Here is a 15,582-nt window from a genome sequence, read left to right on the forward strand (position 1 = left end):
AATCGAACTCCTCGATACGTGGCTCCTCCTGAACCACCTGTTCTTCTCCTGTGGGGGTGTGAGACAGCAAGGGTGAGCTCACACATGTTCATCGCTCAACAAGTTGTGGGGAATAATGTGACATGAACTCACAAAGGTGAGAGTTCATGTGATGTGTAAGGCTAATCAATGACAGGGGTTAAAGGTGAGCATTGCTTTTATTAAGTTGGTCAAAATTTTATTAGCAATTACTAAGTGTAAGTAAATACCAAACCTTAAATAAAGTAATAGAACAAAATTAATAATAACCCATGCAATGCAAATGACAAAATTGAGTTTAGGTTCCATAATTTAATCATCGGAGAGTCCTGAGCCGCTCATGACCGTGAGCTCGGCTAGTATACCAGTTTTACACTCTACAGAGGTTGTACCCTTTACCCACAAGTCGTGTTTCCCATGTCGCCAGGGTTAGCTAGGCCCTTAGACACTACCGAGGTGAATGGCTAGGGATCCACTACGAGGCCTTTACAAAGTTCCACTAGCTTCCGAAAACCCGCTACAGTTTATGGGAAGAGCACTTGCAAGAATCCCCCGTCTGACCGCCATTGCAGCAAATCAACCCGAGAACCTCCTTGCATGCAACTCCCCTACTGCCCTTGCCCCTTTCGGGTAAGGTAGTCTTCCACTAGCTTTCCTAATTAGTTAGCCAAGGGGTCCCATTCCTCCCTTGTGGTGGCACGTGTTTCTCAAGTTAAGCTCCATGTTCCAATTAACAATAATATAATGATCTTGACATGAACATAAATAAAATAACAAAATAACTGGAACATGGATATAATAAATGATTATCCCAAAACCATATAAAGCAATAGCAAAAACTACCCATGTGATTCAGGGGCAAACAAGGTAATGAGATAAACAATCTAGGGTGACCTATTGGGTCCCATCAAAATTAAACCTATGCATGGTAAATGATTATAAAGAACATTATTTGGTAACAAAGTGAATCAAGGGCACAACTTGCTTGACACTTGAGATTCCAGGTACCAACTTGCTTTTCAGATGACACGTGTCCTCGCGCTAGTCGTAGCAATACAAACAAACATGGTATAGATAAAATTAACATCACACCAAACATAAAAATATACTGAATAATAATAATCTACGCGTCGCTACGAGACTAACGCAACTTGAACGGATCAAATCGGAATTCAAATGAAGAAATTATGAATTTCTAATGATTTTATGTGTTTTTGTACAAGATTAAATTAGGAATTAGATTTTAAAGTGGTTTTCATGTCAAATCAGAGGTACTATGTGATAAACAATAATATTATAGAATTATAGAAATTGGAATGGGCTCATTTGGACTTAATATGAATTTTATATGAATTAAACAAGTTCTAGCAATTATTTTTCTATTAAAAATCCAATTCTAAATCCCTTTCTCTGATTTAACAGTACCCTGGTTTGCGCGCATAATAAACAGAGAACCCAGGGGCTGGGACGCAAAAACTCTAAGACTCAATGAGCAGCGCGAGTGGGCCGCGTGTTGAATAAGAAAAAGAGCAGGGACTCTTTTGCACTATTTCTAGGCCGAAGGGGTATCGGTTGTTTCTGGCTTCACGATCTGAGATCGAGGGTAAGGATTAAATCTCCCCTCAGCCCAAACCGGTGTGGAGCGAGGGCCGAACGATTCAAATCCGACGCTCCAAAACTAATATCACAGAGCTCAATTCGAACCATACGATCCCGATCGTACGTTACATCTCCATTGCGTGTAGTGAACCTCATCTTCTAATCTCTACCGCCCAATCCCGATCTAACGATGCACGAGTATCGCCTTCCTCCTGACCTCGGACGGCGGCGCTCAGGTTAACCACGGTGGCGAGACGCCGGAGTTCGGCCGCAGGGGCCCCGATGACCCATTCCAAAATTAAATGGGTCACAACGTAGTGGAGAAGGTGGCGAAATTGGTGAAGGTAATCTCACAACTAATTATGGCGCCAGATCATTGGGCCGCGAGAATGCGCGGACACCCTGGTCGTGCACCGTGGCGAGCAATCGCGGACGCCCGAAATGCCATGGCTTAACCATGATTGGTCTAACTAGTCGTAGGCACAACGCGTAAGGAATGGAGCTTACCAGTACCGAAGTCATGGAGGCGCTGGCCCTCAGTCGAAGCAGACGCCCTGCGGCAAGTAGTCGCTGATGAGCAATCCCTGGTGAAATTGATCACAACCCGCCCTGAAACCGACTGCCCGGGATCCCCGTGTCCATCTAGGCGTCGGGAGTCGCCCACCGGCGTTGGGCGGTGGAGAAAACAGGGCTATGGCGGCGGCAATTCCTTGTCTAAGGAGTTGGCATTCTAGTCGTATGGCGCGGCGTCGAGCGCAGTAACGTTGGGAGGTGAGGGATAGGTGCAGTTGGTAGGTATATGTACGACCGAAGCCCACGACTTGCAACATATTCCCCCGGATTCACGGTCGAGCGAAAATCACTCCGCGAGCGGATCACGGGAGTTCGTTGCGGAAGGATGAGGATGACCCTGACAAGCCGACCCCACCAGCCAGCGGGAGCGAGGAAGCTGGGCGCGAATGTGCAGAGGCTGACATCCCGGGCCCCACCGCACAGCGCAGCGGAGTTCCGTAGATGGGCCGGCCGGGGTGAAATCGGCCCAAGCGTTGCTTTACCTTTTTTTCTTTTTGCCTTTTCTTTTCCTGATTTCTTTTTTTCCTTTTATTTTTGAATATCTATTTTGAATCCAAATTTTTGTGTGAACCTTGTACCTAGATCCAAATGTACAAATTGAACAAACATGTTATGGAAGGATTTTATTTATTTACTTTATTTTGTTTTTTCACTCTAATTTGCAAATTAGGGTTAAATTCCCAAATTTGGATATTAATATATTTCTTTTTATATTATTTTTATATTGTCACAAAATGCACAAAATAAAATCCCAGCATGATGCATGTATTATTTTTGGGTGTCTTTTTGTCATTTATTTATTTGTTATATGTGGTGTTCACACGAAATAACAAATATAGATAGCAACCATATATATAAAGGACTAAAATTTTCTCTTTTTTAAACTTTTCTTACAAAGTGGGTATTACACTAGGCTAGAGTCTATTCGAATATTATTAGCCTATGCCGCTCACCACTCTTTCAGGTTGTTTCAAATGGATGTGAAGAGCGCTTTCCTCAACGGGCCAATCAAGGAGGAGGTGTATGTGGAACAACCCCCTAGCTTTGAGGATGGCAGGTACCCCGACCATGTGTTTAAGCTCTCTAAGGAGCTCTATGGACTTAAGCAAGCCCCAAGAGCATGGTATGAATGCCTTAGAGATTTCTTAATTGCTAATGCTTTCAAGGTTGGGAAAGTCGATCCAACTCTTTTCACTAAGACTTGTGATGGTGATCTTTTTGTGTGCCAAATTTATGTTGACGACATAATATTTGGTTCTACTAATCAAAAGTCTTGTGAGGAGTTTAGCAGGGTGATGACACAAAAGTTCAAGATGTTGATGATGGGCGAGTTGACCTACTTCCTTGGGTTCCAAGTGAAGCAACTCAAGGATAGCACCTTCCTCTCCCAAACGAAGTACACTCAAGACCTTCTCAAGAGGTTTGGGATGAAGGACGCAAAGCCCGCGAAGACACCGATGGGAACCGACGGGCATGTCGACCTCAACAAAGGAGGTAAGTCCGTTGATCAAAAGGCATACCGGTCTATGATAGGTTCCTTGCTTTATTTATGTGCTAGTAGACCGGACATTATGCTTAGTGTATGCATGTGTGCTAGATTTCAATCCGATCCCAAGGAATGTCACCTTGTGGTCGTTAAGCTAATTCTTAGGTATTTAGTTGCTACGCCTTGCTTCGGGATCTGGTATCCAAAGGGGTCTACCTTTGACTTAATTGGATATTCAGACTCCGATTATGCTGGATGCAAGGATGAAAGGAAGAGTACATCAGGGACGTGCCAATTCCTAGGAAGGTCCCTGGTGTCTTGGAGTTCAAAGAAACAAACATCCGTTGCCCTATCCACCGCTAAGGCCAAGTATGTTGCCGTAGGACAGTGTTGCGTGCAACTACTTTGGATGAGGCAAACCCTCAAGGACTTTGGCTACAATCTGAGCAAAGTCCCACTCCTATGTGACAATGAGAGTGCAATCTGCATGGCGGATAATCCTGTTGAACACAGCCGCACTAAGCACATAGACATCCGACATCACTTTCTGAGAGACCGCCAGCAAAAGGGGATATCGAGGTGTACCACATTAGCACCGAGAACCATCTAGCCGATATCTTTACCTTAGATGAGAAAAGGTTTTGCAGGTTGCGTAGTAAGCTAAATGTCTTAGATTCGTGTAACTTGGATTGATCTATAACATACATGTGTTCTATGCCTTTGATTATGCTACTTTATGCATTTCAATCCATTATTGTTTATCGGTGGTGCTCAAGTTGTACACATAATCCCCGTACCTCACAAGTCCATTTGCGAGTGATGCACATATTAAGGGGGAGATGTGCTACAACTTGACCCTTTGAGACTAATCTGTTTGCTTGAGTATACTTGATGTAGTCTCAAAGGTGCATTGAAAAGGAAAATGGACTTGGACATTGCAAAGACTTCCACTACACTCCGGTATTAGTGTACTCACTTCTAAGTTCATACTTATGCTCTTATTGCCCTTTTGCTCTCAATTGACAATTTTGGTGAGGCAATGGGGTATTTTTGATAACCTCATTTGGTGTTGCTTCAAGTTAAATTCCCATTCAGTGAAGCAACACGTTGCAAGAAAGAACTTGACCTAGTGCTCTTCTCATCTAAGGCTTCTTGCTTTGTTATACTATAACTTATTAGTAGTATTGATTTATCACTTCCGCATTACTTAAGCACAATACTCTTTACAAGCAAGAACTTAGTTTTATACTCCGATATTTGTATATCTTGTTCTAACCACTAATTAAGGGATCTAGTTGGGGGATAAAGTTTTTATTTTCAGGTTTCGCCTATCCACCCCCCCCCCTCTAGGCGACTTTCAGGCCCAATAACTTTGGAGGTTCTGCCACAATCCCAAAAGCACTCTCGACGGATGGGCTATGAAAGGGTCGATAAGAAAGGGCCTAAGGTTCATGAACCAATTGTGTGACTCGACGCCCCATGCTAGGTCCCTAAGATGGTAAGGGACATAAGGGCAAGTGGGTCCCAAAAACTCAAAATGGCAAAACCTCGGTTGTGTCAGTAGCAGACAATAGAGCGAATTCGACCGCGCATGCCACCTACTTCAGATTGGCTTTGGTACCATGATGGTTGATGATAAAGTCGAGTAAGGTCTCTAATTCTACACTAATGGTGCACTTGGTCAAGTTAAGCTTCCATCGAAGTCTTCACAAATTTGCAAAGGTCACACTCAAGTTTCAATTAGGGACTAAGGAATTAGGGTTTCGATAACCACATCATCCATGTAAACTTACGCATTGTACCTAATTTGAGTACTCAAGCAATCTTGAATAGCACATGTGTCCTAAAGAATATTGTAGTGTGACAATATGCACCAAAAGGTGTAATAAACAAAGTCTTTTATTGATCTTCTTTTTTGAGGGTGATATGCTGGTAGCCTAAGTAGCAATCAACAAAGGAGAGTAGAGCACAACCACAATATTGTGTACAATTTGGTTGATGTGAGGTAGACCGAAGGAATCCTTCACACAATGCCTAGTTTGGTCCATATAGTCGATACACATCTGTCACTCACTAGCATAGGGTTGCGATCCACTCTAGATGATCTCTTTGGTGAACTCTACCGACACTAGCTTTGTGACTATTTCTTAATGATGGTTTTTCTATATCTCAAGCTTGGAATGATTAACCTCCCATAAATTTTTACCAAAGTTTGACCATAAAATTTGCAAATACGAATTAATTACATAAAAATCATAGCTCTAAAGATACAATTAAAACTTTGTACTAAATTATATCATATCATATGTTTACAATTGGACCACTCATATCGAGTCCAACAAAAAAATAATGCTCATTGAATCATGTATGACATAGTTATATATTTATTTACTTTAAACTGTTTAATGGAAATAAACCTAGATAAATCTATAACTCAATCATATATGATCTAATAAGCATATTTTTTACTATAACTCAAATATGCAATGATTAGCCCATCATAAAAAAAATCATCACAATTAGACTAAAGACTAGAGAAACTGCAGCGATAAATCAATGACATAAAAACATAGATATAAAGTTACAATAAAAACTATATACTAAATTATTGCGTAGATCTATTCATATGAAGTCTAACATAATTATATTTTCTATTTTATGATTTTTATTACTATGATTTTTAAAGATTTAGTTAAAATGAACATAAAAATACGAAGGGAATTAGGTAGGGGTCAAGTGTCTGATTTTAAGAGAGAAAGGAGAAGTTATTTATGGTTTTAGAGGTGTTTGAATGCACTAGAGCTAATAGTTAATTGACTAAAAATTTGTTAGTAGAGCTAGCTAACAAATAACTAGCTAACTAGTAGATATTTTTACTAAAAATGGCTAATAGCTGAAATATTAATTAGGGTGTTTAGACGTATGTAGCTAATTTTAGCCACTAACAATTAGCCCCTAGTGCATTCAAACACCCTTATATTTGGTGGAAAAGAAGTGGTTTTTATGATAGTCTAGGGAGGCAAAACAGACCTTTTTCATACCAGAATACCATTTGCAAGCCCATATTGCTAGTGACCGGAGGGCCCTTAATGTGTCGCACGGACCAGTCCTGCCAACAATGGATTGTTTTGGTTTCCACTTGATCGGTGGAGGTGGGCTCGCTTATACCATCCTGATTGCATTGGGCAGGGAACTGGCCCGAGTCGGACATTAGCGAACCTGATGCCGTGACGCGTAGAACCAACCCCACCGTGAAGAAACCTTTACAGGCTGTACGTAGGGCCGTGCCGTCGCCCCTCCTTCCTTCGTCGATCTCTCTCTCGGCGACGACTGGGCGACCGCTGCCTCCTGTTGCCCTGGTCTCCATTGGGCCCTTTGCCAGATTTTCTTTCGCCTCTCCGCCGGCGACGAACACCACCACCAGGTGCGCCCACCCCTTCTTTTCCCTCTCTGCCGCGCGAAACTGAGCACCCAAGCCCTAAGCCTTTTGTATTCGGATCTGATCTAATTACGAAGTTTATACATATATTATACATACCACTAACTTCGATTTTTTCTTACAAAACTTATCGGGTGTACATGTGTACACTCATGTCATTTACTGAGTCTTCCTAGTAGTGGAGCTTGGGCATGAAAGTAGGAGGGGCCAATATGATATGGAATGTAAGGAGAAGGGGTATGTTAGCGTTCCATTATTATCACTTAAAGTGGTGAAACTGTTTTCTAGCTTAGGAGGGGCCATGGCCACTATGATCTTAATTAAGTTCCGCCACTGACATGCTCTTGAACTGAGCACTGAATAATTGATCAGTTATTTCTCAGTGTGAACCATGTATTTTACTTTGAAATTTTATGGATATCACCTCAATTACAATGTCAAGCATGGTTTATGGATATCACCTCAATTACAATGTCAAGCATGGAACATGTGCCGTGTGGAAGCCACACTCTCTGTATCAGTATATCTTCCTGCCTAGTCACCTGTATATTTCAGGGCACTGTTTCCTTTTGCTATATTGTTATGTCTTGGTGGCTTGCGGAGGTAATAATGTGTAAGAAGGAACATTAACTGAGCTGTGATCTGCAGGAATGGGCTTGTGGACGTTGCTGGAGGGTTTTTTGCTTCTTGCAAATGCGTTGGCTATATTGAATGAAGACCGCTTTCTCGCTCCAAGGGGATGGAGCATGTCTGAAGTATCAGGAAATGGGCAAACGAAGTCGTTGAAGGGCCAGATCGTGGGGCTAATCTATGCTACACAATTTCTGAGGATGCCCTTAATAGCACTCAATGTTCTGATCATTGTTGTGAAACTGGTGTCTGGCTGAGGCTCATTATCTAGTTTTCACTGTTGTGTTGGATTGATATCTGTTCCAGCATGATGTAAAAGTTAGTAATACTCAAAGCTGCTGGAAATATGTTCATTTTTTACTCTAATGTGAATTTCTGTTATTTCTTCTGGTAAATTAATTCTGGTCAGAAAATGGCTCTAAACATTTATACTATCAAAGCATTGTGCAATGGTGTTATCAATTTATTCGAAATATTTCTTATGTAGTTTGTGAGGACATCTTTTCTTGGTTTTACTTCTGAATTGCTAACACATTTGTTGCTTATTACTAGTATATTTTATGGTTGCTGCTTCACCATTGTAGTGTTCAGTGGTTTTTGACGATTGAATATTGCTTACAGCTAGAGGCATTTGTCTCCTAGCTCAGGTTGAGTGGTGATGCAAACCAAACTTTTTGGCTGTTCATCCTTGTATATACATTGTACCATATACCTACTCGTTGCAGATCCTTTTGTTTGGAAACTATTCTGGGTCCAATCTGGTGTTAATCCATATCCAGTCTCTTCAATGTTAAAAAATTCTAGCAGTGCCTTTTGATAGTGCCAGATTGTCATCAAGTGGAGGAAAAAGAATGATGATTGTTTCTCCCATTTCTGCTGCAATTCGAATGAGAGGCTTGATGTATATTCATATGTTTGGTATGCAGCATCAGTACAAGCATCAAATATCTGTGGTGGCGTCAATTGAACACCTTAATAATGTTCCAATATATTTCGTTTCATTACTAAATTTAATAGCTGTATAGTTTTCCCATACAATGTTGGTATAAATGATTGGATCATTTGGCACCATTTCTTACTATAATCATGCACATTGAAAAGATCATGCGTAGATAGTATGAGCTGTCTCTGTACAAATTGTCCCCTCTCCGCAGGGGAAGCTGCATTCACCATAGCACAGGTTTCATTCCATGACATTGTATGACTAAATTGCAGTGCCCCTCTTAGTACAGACACTTTGCACTTTCGTTAAGGTGAGGTCTACACCAAGTTCTGGCTCCACAATGAGTTTCAGTGTTGGAGAATGCTGGTAGTGTGGTGAGAGCTTCAAAACAAACTTGGAGACGATGAGAGAGATGAGGATCTTGAGCTCAGCCATAGCAAATCCCTGCCCTAGGCAGGTTCGGGCCCCAGCACCAAATGGCAAGTATGAATGTAGCTGGGGTCGAACATCAGAGAAGCGCTCTGGGTTGAACTCTTTCACATCAGGCCCCCATAGCTCTGGGTCAAGATGCATTGTGGAGACAGGGATGTAGATGTTGACACCTTTTGGTATATGTACGCCACCGAGCTTCAGTTCCTGGAGGGCCTGCCTTGAAACAAAGGCACCTGCTGGGTACAACCTCAAGGTTTCCTGGATCACCATTGTCAACTAAATTGGCAAACAATCAGGAAATTAGTGGTATGTTCTAACAAATCGAGGCAACGCTTCTTACAACTATTATGAGATGTAACTGGATAAGAGCATACATTTTTCATCTTCTGAAGTGACCGTGAGTCTACTGGCTGGCCTCTGCAGACTTCATGCACCTCTTCTCGTACTCGATTCTGCCATTCTGGGTGCAGTCCAAGGAGCATTAGACACCACGCAGCTGTAACAGCTGTGCTCTCATGTCCTGCAAAATATATGCTCTTGCAGTTATCCACTATAAAGTTCTCTGCCTCGGCAATGCCCACCCTACTGGTGCTTGCGCTGTGAAGAATTGCACTCAGTAAGTTCCTGTCTTCTCCACTTTCCTTTACGATTTCAAGAATTAGTTTGCGGACTTGTTTGTGAAGCTCCCAGGCCTGCTTGTTCCTCATTGAAGGAAAGAACCTGCAAGCATTTATAGCTTTAATTTTACAATTTACAGGTCTGTTCAATCAATGTGTTGCCTTGGGTCAGTAATAGTTCTTTCATTTTGTTTATTCACAATCAATTATGCACTTGATACACGAGTATTTCGTTTACCCCCTAACCTTAGGCCAGTCATTTCAGCTAGCACATTTGGCTTGGACACAGCCTGCTGGAGTTCTCTGATCTTCATAAAGATTTCCTTTCCTTTGATGTAGCTGCTTCCAAAGCACGTTCTAGAGATCACATCTGCAGAGTAAGCCCTGATGTCATCGTCGATCTTAATGTCTGTGATCCCACCATTTCTATCAACTCTCTCTTCCCATGACATAAGCAGTGGCTGTGCAGAATCGACCATCAGATCCACCATGCCCTGTGTATGAGTAAAAGTTATTGACATGTCAAAATGCATGGTTGCCGCTTGCTGTTGTCAAACTTCTAAACTCTAATTTATTGATCAATGCCCACGGTAAGAAAAATGTTTCCTTTTACTAAAAAAAAGTTTTCTTGGATATGACAAACTGAATGACTGTATTGTACTCCCATCTGTTCTAAATAGGAAATTAGGAAGCCATAGTAGCTCTTTTGGGTACATAGTTTTTACAGCATATCTAAGCATAATTTATATAAGACAAAGTTACGTATCTAGAAAAACTAAAATTAATGACTTACAATTTGCAACGGAGGTAGTATAGCTGAGGGGAAAAAATGCAGAGCTCCTAAAAGTGGTCCTGACCCATATTAAATGGATGGATCAGAATGTTGTAGTTTTGCTGTTGGGAGTGGTCCTAGTTAGAATCTTTGTCACACGATATCTAGCTGGATCAGAATGTTGCATGCCAGCTCTCATACTGAACTGTCATTCTGTATTATGTTTGCAAATAAGAGGACACATAGACCCGCAACTTAATTGCTGAGACCCACAGAGCACTAACAGCTCTCAATGCTCTTTCATCAATCTGAAATCTCTGAATATTTTGCAGATGGCATTTAAATCGATTTCTGCAATGCCTCTTTGAACCCAAAAAAAAAATTGCCAGGAGTGCGATTGGCTCGCGGGTGCTTAGATTGTTATTTTGCTCGTGGGTGCATGTATGGTAAAAAATTTGATCATGCATAGCTCCGCCCCTGCCAGGATTGGCAGCTATGGAGTGAACAAGTGGACAGCATCTGAAACACGCATAGGATTGGATTTGTCATATTGGTCAGTTTGCGTACGACTGCACTGCATAGGATTTGGATGAGGCCAATGTGGACAACCAGTAATATCCAATGATACACTATTTTATGCTGGTGATTACTGTTGGGCTCATGGCCTCGTACCTTGACCTTGTCCAGGAAGAACTCCGGGGCGATGATTTTCCTCTGGTGCAGCCAGGCCTCGCCGTTGGACTTGAGGATGCCCCCGCCGAAGAGGGGCTCGTGCGTTGCCTTGAGGTAGGAGCTCTTGCCGAGGTCCAGCGACACGCAGAGGTTGATGTCCCGGACCACGTCGGGCCGGCTCACGTGAAGGAATACGACGTTCCCCATGGAGTAAGTGAATATGGGACCTGCATTATATTTCAGTGAAACTGGACAAGTCAGCTGAGGCTCGTTGTATAGGCCTGATCTACTACGGTCACTGTCCGGTTGATGAGCGAACTGTCACGGCGTACTGTAGGTTAACAGAGACCGGGTATGGGTCCATCTCCGGTCAAGTGGGCGTGGACAGGGTTCAGTCGACGAGTCATGGTCATGGTTGATAAGTTTTCCCTACCCCTCATGATTAATTGTTTACTCAAGTGTGCATGTGTTTGGTAGTAGTATGTGTTTTGTTAGTGTTGAACCCCAAATTGAGGAGGCGGACGGTCCGGCCCTGAGGCCGGACGGTCCGCGGTCCGGACAGTCCGCGTCTGTGGGCCGGACGGTCCGCGCATGCGTAGAGCAGTTTAGGGTTCCGAGTTTTGTGCTATGTTTGTTGGCTAGATTTGCGGAATTAGCTCGGAATCCAGTCGTGTAAAGGGTCCAGCCCCCCTCCTCTATAAAAAGAGAGGTCTACGGCCGATTAATCATCAACAATCGAATCAATACAACTTCTATTTCGCATTTTATCCTAGGAGTAGTTCTAGTCTAGTTTAGCTTTAGCCTTCCAATCCCCAATTCTTCGTCTCTCTTCGACTCTACGTCGATTAGTGGAGTCTAGGTCGGCCGGCCCGAGCCTAGACACCACCTAGGATCTCTCCTCCCCGACGGGGTCCCTCCCGGGAGCGAGATCCAGGCGCCATCGGCGGTCTTCCGCCGCCCCTGCGCACGCGCGGACCGTCCGGCCCTAGGGCGCGGACCGTCCGGCCGTCAGGCAGGGAACTCGGGCTCCTGCACCAGGTCGCGGACCGTTCGGCCCTGTGCCGCGGACCGTCCGCGCCTGACCAGAAAGCACCGCCGCCTCGCACCAGGCCGCGGACCGTCCGCCCCTATGCAGAGAGCACTGCCGCTGGTTCTCTTGAGTAATTGGCGCCTCCGAAAAAGGCGTCAACAGTTAGGAAACAAAATATCAGCGGGATAGCTCGGCCGACAGAGCGGTGGGGGGCACCCCACTTGTGGTTGCGGTCAGCCTCCGCCGCTCCAGCTCCCCGTCCCGTCACCCGTAAAACCGCACGAGGCGCAGACTTTTCTTCCCGTCGAGATGCGGGGTGAAAGCAGACGGGGGCGCACACGCATGCCCGGAGCCAGCAGCCAAACCGCCGCTCGGCAGCCAATCCAAGCAGACGCCTCTGTCGACCGGCTGTTCCCATCCCGGCCCCGGCCCCGGCCCCGGCCCCGGCCCCCCGTCTCTCTCGCGCTGGAATGCGGGGATCACAATCCACATCACAGCAGTTGGACGACGCATCAGCCATCGCTGGCCATCGGCTTCGGCCAAGCCCGCCTGGATAGAATCGCCGTTGCCGGTGACGCGCCCGCGCGGCGGGGCACAGCAAAAAACCAAAACAGGGCCCGGCATGCAACGCGCGACACCCCCCCCCCCCCCCCCCCCCTGCGCGCGCGTGCGTGCGGCCCCACGCCCGCGCCACGGCGCTGCTGCCTGATGGTGGCTCCCGAGTTCCGTCCACGGAGCGCGCGACGTGATGATACACTGGTACTATATATATATGAGTCTTTTTTAAAAAAACTAATCAAATTTAAGGTAATATAACTCTTAAAAACTAGTTAGAATTACTTATAATTCGAAAATGTGGTAGTTATATTAATTAGATGGAGCTATGCGAGCGAGCGGCCTCATAAAAATGACGTTTATTATATTGTGATACTGTAGTATTTGTTTAGCTACCAAGAGCGAAAGCAACAGAAATCCTAATTCAGAAAGGATAGAGACCAGAATATATTAGTTGAACGATCAGGAGCAAGAAGCATGGGGCCAGCATCGATCTACTTGGCTAGAGCTAGCTAATTAGCTCCCGGTCGGTTCCCAAGGCCCGGCCAGTCCTGTCCTGTCCTTTTGCATTGCGCCAAACCTACAGAACATGATCTTAAAAAAAAAAAGAAAACCAAACCATCGTCTCAACCCCATCCCGGCTTTATTTACGATTCGTTCGTTTCAGACCTCTGTACGTTTTGTTTGTTCTATTTATCGTTACGTCTCTCCGGTCCGTGCCGCTAGAGTCCAGGGAGCTAGCTAGCTGCACGCCGTGATGGCCAGCTCACCTAATTTATCCTGCTGCCCAACAGTAAACAGCAACAGCAAAAGTAGCTTATTAAGCCGCGCGAGGAAGTCATGAGCGTAAGGCCAGCACCAGCACGAAATAATGGAGTTATTTTTCTCGCACATGTGTTTGGTTTGAGGTTAAAATAAGATGAGATAGCGGTGAGCCGGTGACATCGTCTATTCGATTTTTTGGATCACGTCGTCACAAAAAAATACTTCAGTGTTTATCTCGTTCCCACATGATTTTTATCAAACACTATAGAAACTGTGGCAGCTCTCTTTCATCCCTCCTTGTATATTCAATGATCCAACCAAACACACTTTTAGTACCGTTCAACTATATGTGCACAAATCAACACCATCATTGCCGGGTCCTTGACAAGGATGGCACTCGGTGACAGAGAGAGTAAAGAAGTGGTGCGCGAGATTATTGTTGCTACTACTCGGTGTGGTGACATGCGGCCGCCGTATTCCTGTTGGCCTGTGGAGTGCCCCCAACAACTAACTTATTAGATGGCTCAATTATTGGGCTAGACATGTTACCAACACTCACCCATCTGTCTGCTGCTATCCTACTGGTTGGTCTTCTATCCCAAATTATGGGGGCTTGGATTACATGCCTAAAAGGCTGATGTTTGCCATCTAATTAAGTGTTGTTTTGTACTGCAAATTAAGGCGTTCAATGAACCAACGTTTTTTAGTCACCTTATCATCCCCAGAGTGTCGTCGGTCTCTAGTACTACTCGGTGTGGCTACCTACGATACTAGTGACAGAACACGTCCACTGAACTCAAGTAAAAGCTAACACAAGCCACTGACTCAGTACTGCTCTCATCCCAATTAATTACATCAGACAGATATACATATTGCGTATTTGTTTCATCAATCCGATTTCTTAAACTAGTGATTAATTGGCTCGTCCAGCTGGGAGCTAGAGCGGTGAAACATTTTAAGGTTATCAACAGCGGCAAGCGAGCAGAAGTGCAGAACGAGAGAGTAAAGCAAGCATCATAGCACACTTCAAACTAGCTAGGCATGGAGAAAGCCGTAGCACATGCGTGCCCCCCAGACACACACCAACAAATGCAGTGTGTATGAAAGCGTAGAAGGGCGAAGACACGTACGCACCGTACTCTTTCCTCCATTTCTCGTAGTAGGGCAGCACCGCCGGGCGGTAGTCGTGCACGATGCCGCCGCCACCGCCGCCGCCGCTGCCGCTACTGCGTGCCGACGCGCGCGCAGCCTTCGCAGCGGCGGCCGCCTCCCTCATGTCGGCGAGGTTGCCGTACGGGAACGACGGCCGCGGCCCGCCGATCTTCTGGTCCTCGAACTTGGCGAGGACCTTCTGCGGCACGAGCCAGAGGATGTGGTAGAGGTACACGGCGAGGCCGCACGCCCCCACGCAGCACAGGCTCAGCAGCACCTTCACGGCCATGGCCACCTCCATTATTATATAGCTTCGCGCGCGCTACGAGAGATGTGATCCTCGCTCCCCTCTCCCTGATGGCGTGAGACTTCCCACTCTTCTCTCTCTCTCTCTTGCTACGAACGAGCTATGAGTGCCAGGCCCAGGGGTTGATGAAGGTGGTGGTGGTATGTATATTGAGAGGTGAGGGTGGCCGGGTGGTGTCCCCAGCTGAGTGAGGAACTCGGCCACTCGGGGAAGGTTGCCAACTTTGACATAAAAGGCTCCCGAGTAAAGAAGCTTGGCGCTTGCAAGAGGGCCGGCCGCCACTCACATGTGCATCCTTCGAGCGGGTGGGCCGCAACACGATAAAATCCCCAAGTGTGCCCATGTTTACTCAGAGTTGATTTCCCAGCTTCTCGCCGTACATCAAAAGGGTTCAACCGTGATATGAACATAACTCGCTCATTCCAAATACAGTTAACTGTTTGGCTTCTGACTTGAGCCATATAGTAGAAAGCTCTCAAATTCACGGTCTTGTGCGATGGGAATTATAAACTTTGAACTTAAACTTTATCCGGGGTCAACGTTAAGAACGAGTAATAATGAAATCGGAATACGAAAGAGAGTTCTTCTTGTC

General features: G+C 45.0%; 2 protein-coding genes and 1 long non-coding RNA gene across 3 annotated transcripts; 2 read left to right on the forward strand and 1 right to left on the reverse strand.

Annotated features, from left to right (window-relative positions):
* The first annotated feature begins 6,790 nt into the window (after positions 1–6,790).
* Positions 6,791–8,140, forward strand: LOC103634612 (Yos1-like protein). The gene is made up of 2 exons (NM_001329111.1): positions 6,791–7,100; positions 7,764–8,140. Exon 2 carries the CDS (start codon positions 7,766–7,768, stop codon positions 8,000–8,002), a length of 237 nt encoding a protein of 78 aa, NP_001316040.1. The 5' UTR covers positions 6,791–7,100; positions 7,764–7,765; the 3' UTR covers positions 8,003–8,140.
* Positions 8,141–8,708: 568 nt separating this feature from the next.
* Positions 8,709–15,204, reverse strand: CYP714B3 (Cytochrome P450 714B3). The gene is made up of 5 exons (NM_001397138.1): positions 14,666–15,204; positions 11,182–11,408; positions 9,984–10,231; positions 9,495–9,840; positions 8,709–9,396 (listed from the first exon to the last, which is right to left on the reverse strand). Exons 1-5 carry the CDS (start codon positions 14,982–14,984, stop codon positions 8,950–8,952), a joined length of 1,587 nt encoding a protein of 528 aa, NP_001384067.1. The 5' UTR covers positions 14,985–15,204; the 3' UTR covers positions 8,709–8,949.
* LOC118474045 (uncharacterized) lies at positions 9,544–11,639 on the forward strand. The gene is made up of 2 exons (XR_004853803.1): positions 9,544–10,327; positions 10,842–11,639. It is a non-coding gene; the product is annotated as an uncharacterized lncRNA (long non-coding RNA).
* Positions 15,205–15,582: the final 378 nt, after the last annotated feature.

Source organism: Zea mays, chromosome 1 (genome assembly GCF_902167145.1).
Source record: "Zea mays cultivar B73 chromosome 1, Zm-B73-REFERENCE-NAM-5.0, whole genome shotgun sequence".
Classification (NCBI taxonomy): domain Eukaryota; kingdom Viridiplantae; phylum Streptophyta; class Magnoliopsida; order Poales; family Poaceae; genus Zea; species Zea mays.